Here is a 7,250-nt window from a genome sequence, read left to right as displayed (position 1 = left end):
GTGTTGAAAGTGTAAACAATGAAACTCAGTTTATATGCTTAAATTGACTTTACATATAGCACTTTTCTACTCTGTGTGAGCACTCAGAGCATCTTCTTACTACGAGTGTTATTCAGCCACACACAAACATTCGTACGTGTGCTTCTTTCTATGTCTAAGAACTTTGCCTAACATTTGCACACACATACTTCAATGGATGCATCTGGGGCGACTTGGGATTTAATATCTTGCCCAAGGATACTTTGACATACATGCTGGAGGAGCCTGACCTTCCAATTAGCAATCTGATCTGATTGTGAATTATGGAGTCAGTCCGCTTAACTTCAGGCTGGGTTGTGATGTCTCTGAGTTATCGAGTTTTACCCTCAAGAGAGGAAATGAAAAAAAAAGTCAAAACAAATCAGCAGACTGAAGCTAGCACAGGAGGAAAAAAAGATGTCTGCGCTTACTACTAAAATACATTTACTCCTCTTTGTATCATGGAATAACGAGGGACCAGACAGATCCTCATCGGGCCATTAAATTGTTCTCTGCCAATTTAGCCTCTTGGGGAGAGTGCATAAGAATTGCTGTAGTACAAACAGTTAACACAATACTTTAGCAGATTACAGTATGCATAGTCTTTAATCTTAAATTTCTTTTTTTTTTTATCCTTTTTGCTGGTGTACTGAGGAAAAAATGACTTATGGACCCACCTGTATATTGTATATTCTGCGGTTTATATGTTTGCTGTGCCTTCAACTTTCAGACAAATGTTCTAATTTTGTCATTACTCTTCTGAAGAGTTAATATTTACATTTGTGCCTTGAGTTGACTGGTCAATGATTCTGGGAGGTGCAGCTTAGAAACATATTTAGCTGCTAGTTAAGCATGAAAACAACCTTTATTCTCCTATCCTGGCGGCCACACCTCTGCTTACCCCCGATAACATGTCAAGTAAGAATTGTATGTTCCTTTTTAAAAAAAAATCATATCTAACACGTTACACAATCACACTCATGCCGTCATAACAGAAACACATTGATTAGACACCGTGGGCTCAAATCGGCAGTGTCTGCTTGTTATGTTTTTAGAAATTTTAACTATCTGGATGCTGATGTTGTAATCAGGTCTTTTGTGGACGACAGCAGTGCCTCAGTCTTATGCAAGGGAATTCTTAAGATGGGCGGTACGTAGCACGCATGGGAAGTGGTCGTATAAACAACCTGCTGTGGTACTGCAGGAAATGAGCACAGAGGCAGGGCTGTTTTATGTTACATCAGACAGAATTACTTTAAGCACCCTTTTCACCTTGTATATGTAAAGTGGTGCTGCTCACTTTAAATTGTCATCTCTCCCTCTTTTGAGTCATTAATGTGCTACATAAACATCAACATTTTTACAGTCTGCGCCAAATAATTGCTTAAAACGCAAATAAAATAACAGACCTTCCAATCACAAGATATTCAATTCAGTTCTATTCAGTTTTATTTATACAGCACCAAATCACAACAACAGTTGCCTCAACGTGCCTTATATTGTAAGGTAAAGACTCTACAATAACACAGCAAAAAAAAACCCAACAATAAAATCTGATGATGATCAATCAGATTACCCTTATGAGCTAGCAGCTGGTGACAGTGGGAAGGAAACACTCCTTTCTAACAGGAAGAAACTACCAGCTGAACCAGGGGGGCAGCCATCTGCTGTGACTGGTTGGGGGTCCACAGGGTAGACAGATAAAAGAGGTGAGTAAAGCAGAAATGCTCAATGCATCATGGGATATGCATCTGGACTTATTTTGCAGTATGCAACCTTGCAGTGGAGGGGATCCTGATAGTCATACACTTTGACCTCACTGGCGCACATGATGGCAAGGTGGGGTAATATCTCACAAAGGAGTCTTGGCACTTTAATGACCCTTGCCGTAATTCAGAATCGTGGCTCATATGACTTTTAACTAATTACATAATGACAGGATGTGTGAGTGACTCAGAACCACCTCCAACAGGACTATCCCATCTGGGACTCTCCTACTAGAAATGAAACATCTTCATAAATCAAAAAGAAATCCAGGTGCCTTCATTTCAAGCACTTGGCTACCAGGAGCTGATGACTAAGAACCTACAAAGACATACAGTGCCCTAAAAAGACATGTTTCTTCACGTTCTTTGTTTCTTTTTCCCCCCTCTTTTTTTCCGCATATTTGTCACACTTAAAAAGTTAAGATCATAAAACAAATTTCAATATTAGATAGATATAACCAGAGTAAATACAAAATTAAGTTTTTAAATGATCTCATTTATTAAGGGAAAAATGCTATCCAAGCCTACCCAGCCCTGTGTGAGAAACTAACTGCACCCTTATTAAATCATGAATTAACTGTAACTGAATTAACACATTTTTTTTGAAAAGTGAGCTCAATTTCACTACATACCGAGGCCTGATTGATGCCAGACCTGCTGAATTGAGAATATACTTAGACAGACCCTGTCAGACAAAGTGAAGTAGGATAAGATTTCAAAAAGCAACACACTGTGTCAAACTCAAGGAAAACATCTTTAATACAGTTATTGGTTGCAATCTAAAGAAACAGCTGACAAACAAAGCTAATAACATCTATCAGTCTGAAAGGGGTTACAGTGCTCAAATTAACCAACATGTTAGGTGTCGTGCTGCTGCAGAACAGTAGTAACAACTACCAGACCTCACAGTCACAGCTGTGCTGCTGCTGCAACCACCAGCTGTGGAGAAGGAGGAAGCCACAGAGGAAGATGAGATTAACGTGGTAAGAAAATAGATGAAGGGACATAATTAGGAAGGTAGGATTCAAGGATTCAGATGAAATGAATGGCTGCTCTGATCATGAGTCATTGCTAATAGCTTTTAAATGTGTAGCTTTTAATTGTCCCATGCTGCAGGGCAACTAAGAACTACCCCTACAACAACTGTACCAACCTGATGCCAGGCCCAATTGTTTTGTCCCAGTCCAGCTCTAACTGCATGTATAACATCTGCTGAACAGATTTTTAAAAAAAGAAAAAAAACTGCACTGTGCAGTCTAACAGTTTTATATTCAGGTGTACCGTGTGAAATCCAATAAGTTACAGAATAAGAGAGGAAATAAAAACAGCTTGCATTTGAAATTTTAAACTGAATAATGCAAGTTCAACAACGGTACTCTCTTGTCAACTAGTAGTGTTACATTTATGTCCTGAGTTATATAAACCTTACCGTATAATTTGTTGATGCTCGTTTCCAGCGGCCTTCAGCGCCCCCATGTGGCTGATGTCAGTGTATGCCTCCACTGGATTGGCTGCGCGGTTGTCAGGAGTGTTTACAGGAAACATGGCTTCCCTGTCTGTTGGAGAGCTTCAAGAAATGGAAGGTGAGTAGCCAAATTTTCAATGGTGCAGCCGTGTTGTGATCGATATAGCTTGGTAGCCTGGCGGAAATTTGGATAAAAGAGTCTTTTTTCATCTGAGCACGCTCCTTGATGTTTTTCTCTTGTGATTAACCAAACCTTCATCCTTGCTTTGCTAGCTAACAGGCTAATAACAAGACGCTAGCTGACGATATTAATTTAACGTCAGTTCATGCTATCTTTATAAAGGCCATCTACTGCGGCGTTTCAGGGTATGTTGAGTACCCCATAGTCATAGACGTTTATTTGTTTCCCCGTCCATGTAACATGTTTCAGATTCAGCTCGTAAAAGCTGCTAGCTGTGATACAGTCAGCAACCTAGCTGGCTAACGTGCTTAGCAATGTGTGTGTTCAGTAGGTAACGCGCGTTCAAACTGATTTAAAAAAATGAAAATAAAGCTGGGACACATCCCGCAACATATAATACTAATAGATAAAATCCGTTGTAGTGCTTTCACATTTTTCCACGCATTTTTCCACAATTTGAGCGCGTTGCAGAGCACAGAAATGTGCACTATCACGATCTTGTGATAGTGGAGACAGAGGGTAGCTGCTCCAGATAAACCTGGGCTTGGCATCATCCAAATGTGTGTGTGTAACCAGTCGGAAGCTGTGAATCTTTGTTGAGGTTTTGAGGCTCTCTTCTGTTTGCGTACTGTAGTGGACCGGAGGGGAGAGTCTGAGGAGTCTGGTGATGATGAAACCAGGAGGAAGAGCATCAATGGCGATGTGGACCCTAATCAGCCCACTGCTACAAGTAGGTCATCATCACCTCCTACCCAGCCAATAAATGTGTTTTAGTTTACAAATTAGGCATGCTGCTTGTGTTATTTTCTCACAAAAACTTTCTTAGATAAAATCTTTATGTGACAATATGTTTGTGATTGCAGTGGATGCTTTAATTTAATTTCATTCATTCTTGCTCATATTAAAGGTAAAGAAGAGTCTCCTGTTGACATGGACACCATAACTTTGGACCCTGAGGAAGAGGTCAGTTTAAGTTTTGAAGAACTTGCCTTTCATCTCTGATGACTTGTTTTGTTTGGAGTTTAAGAAAGTGAAGATTATAGTGTTAGAGTTCATATTAACAGTGATTTTTGGGATTTACAAACTTCTGTGTGTAAATCTGTATACAGGTGCTGTACCATAATGGCTAGTAACCACAGACTGCGTGATCTCTTATGGTGTCTATATTTCTTTCTAGGATGTCGATCTTGTTCACTGTCGTATTGGAAAGATTGAAGGACTGGAGGTGCTACAGAAGGCTAAAGTAAGAATTATTTAGGTGATCCTGTTGGCAGCAGTGTCATTGGCGTCTGAGGCGTTTTATTAGCATTTTGGTTTCATCTGCATTTTTAAAAAAAATATTAATCTCTAAAATAAGGACCTGTCACATGCACTTTAATTCTGCTCTTGATGGTATCCTCTGTTATTTTTGCCTCTCCTCTCTTCACGCAGACACTCTCCTTACGGCAGAACCTCATAAAAAAGATAGAAAACCTCGACAGTTTGAGTGCCCTGCGAGAACTAGATTTCTATGACAATCAGATCCGCAAACTGGAGAACCTGCACAACCTCACAGAGTTGGAGTAAGTGTGACAAAACTGTGATTCTTACGTAAGCCTAAACAAAAGTCTAAGATATCAAGGTATATTTATTCTGAGAGGGACTGTTGTTTTGCCAACCCACAGGCAGCTTGACATGTCATTTAACGTTTTGAGGAAGGTGGAGGGTTTGGAGCAGTTGACTCGGCTGAAGAAACTTTTTCTGCTTCACAACAAAATTAGCAGCATTGCGAATCTGGAGCACCTCACAGGTCTGGAGATGCTGGAGCTCGGCTCCAATCGCATTAGGGTGAGATACGAAGGGACTGTGCTGCACTGAGAAATTGTTTTGAACTCCTTATGTAAATAATGGGTTTTGTTTGCAAAATATAAATGAAGATTTGTTGGAAAATGTAAGTTGTGATGTGATTTTAAAGTGTTGCCTCAATGTTGTTGTGTTCACAGGTCATTGAAAACCTGGATTCACTTACATCTTTGCAAAGTTTGTTTCTTGGCACTAATAAAATAACAAGGCTTCAGAATCTGGACGCTTTACACAACCTGACTGTTTTAAGCATCCAGGTATCATCACGCATATTCATCACTTGATTACAGTTGCACACGCTCCAGGCAACCAATAATCATTGGGTTTGCATTTACTTGCAGAGCAACCGGATTACGAAAATTGAGGGGCTTCAGAACCTCATCAACCTGAAGGAGCTCTATCTGAGCCACAACGGCGTTGAGATCATTGAGGGGTTAGAAAACAACGTGAGTTATAAGCTTTAAGGCACACATTTCCAAGACACATAAAAGAAAATGGGGTTCCATACTGTTGAATTGTGCAAACATGTAACAGCAATGTTTGTTTTTCCGAACAGAAAAAACTCACCACCCTCGACATCGCAGCCAATCGAGTAAAGAAAATAGAAAACATCAGCCACCTGACGGAGCTGCAGGAGTTCTGGGTACAAATAGTTTGTTTGACATGTTATTTAATGTACAGCCTCAGTACAGACAGCCCATTTTTCACTGCTGACAGTTTGACAGAAGAAGAAAAGTTTCTTAGAACATTAACAAAATTTAACGTCGGCATGCATTAAAAGACAACCATCATCAAATAATTAATTACACCTTTGCTTGTTAATAAAAATGTTGACATTGTGGGTAGAGAACCGATAGAAGAGATCCTGCTGAGGTGGAGGTATGCGCTGGAGAAAAGAGGAATGAGACACCTGGGAGATGGGTAGAAAAGTGAAGATGCAAGGAGTAGAGGCAGTGAAGGTGGATGGGTTTAATTCCCCTGGGTCAGTTATTCAAAACAACAGTGCGCAGAGAGGTGAAGAAGAGCGTGGAGGCAGGGTGGGTGGATGTAATGAAGGCGGACATCCAGAGGGCTGGTTGGACAGAGAGCAAAAATGACAAAATAAATCACAGAAAATTCAAAGTAAGACATAATTAGTTGAAGTACTCGTGTATTTGTATCGCATAATTTTTTTGTTGAGCAGCACATTTAAAATGAAACTTTCTTAAAAGTCAATTTTTGTTGCTACGTTCAGTGTGTTGCTCTTTAAACAGTGGGTCAGTACAAAAAGTTTCAAAGTGTAGTTCTTATATTGTTATGAGTTAAACTGATGGTGCACCCTCACTGCTCTTGTTGTTTTGTAATATCTCCTCAGATGAACGATAATCAGATAGATAACTGGTCTGACCTTGATGAGTTGAAGAACGCCACTTCTCTGGAGACAGTCTACCTTGAAAGAAACCCTCTACAGAAGGATCCACAGTACCGGCGAAAGATCATGCTGGCGCTGCCCAGCGTACGCCAGATCGACGCCACCTTTATCCGCTTCTAAGCTGCAGCGTACGATTTACCTGCCAGCTTCACAGTGTTCTCCCTCACCTCCCTGCCTGTCCTGCCTACACAAACAACAACCTTTGGAATCACATTGGCCTCACTCGATTATATAGCTGCGTCACACATTCCAACATATAGCACACCCACTGCTCACTCAACATACATGTATGCATGTATGCACTCATTCAAACCTTGAATCTGTACTTTTGTGTGGAAGCTTTTATTTATTAAGGTGGACCTGTGAAAATGAAAAACTACCATACACTCATTTCCACATTTTTTTTCCTCTGCACCCTTTTCCCCCCTTGTGTTGTTTTGCATTTGGGATGTGCCGTTTTCATTCATGAAGTGGAGGAAATTATGAAATCAGTCTTATTTATCACACTATTGAAGTTTCACTGTTATTATAGCAGAGGAATTCTTAACATTGGAGGCATTGTTGTAT

At 40.2% G+C, this 7,250-nt stretch overlaps 1 protein-coding gene across 1 annotated transcript; it reads left to right on the top strand.

Moving 5' to 3' along the window:
• Nucleotides 1–3,179: 3,179 nt before the first annotated feature.
• ppp1r7 (protein phosphatase 1, regulatory (inhibitor) subunit 7) lies at nt 3,180–7,069 on the top strand. Its single transcript, XM_085253786.1, has 10 exons — nt 3,180–3,367; nt 4,065–4,160; nt 4,338–4,393; nt 4,608–4,673; nt 4,862–4,992; nt 5,095–5,257; nt 5,413–5,529; nt 5,614–5,718; nt 5,829–5,915; nt 6,627–7,069. The coding sequence occupies exons 1-10, from the start codon at nt 3,259–3,261 to the stop codon at nt 6,801–6,803; spliced, it is 1,107 nt and encodes a 368-aa protein (XP_085109912.1). The 5' UTR covers nt 3,180–3,258; the 3' UTR covers nt 6,804–7,069.
• The last annotated feature ends 181 nt before the right edge of the window (nt 7,070–7,250 follow it).

This window comes from Mchenga conophoros, linkage group LG18, assembly GCF_057382185.1.
Source record: "Mchenga conophoros isolate Kocher_MC1m ecotype Shallow Benthic linkage group LG18, M_conophoros_male_GT1.1, whole genome shotgun sequence".
Classification (NCBI taxonomy): Eukaryota; Metazoa; Chordata; class Actinopteri; order Cichliformes; family Cichlidae; genus Mchenga; species Mchenga conophoros.
This window is presented reverse-complemented; position numbering and strand designations above follow the sequence as displayed.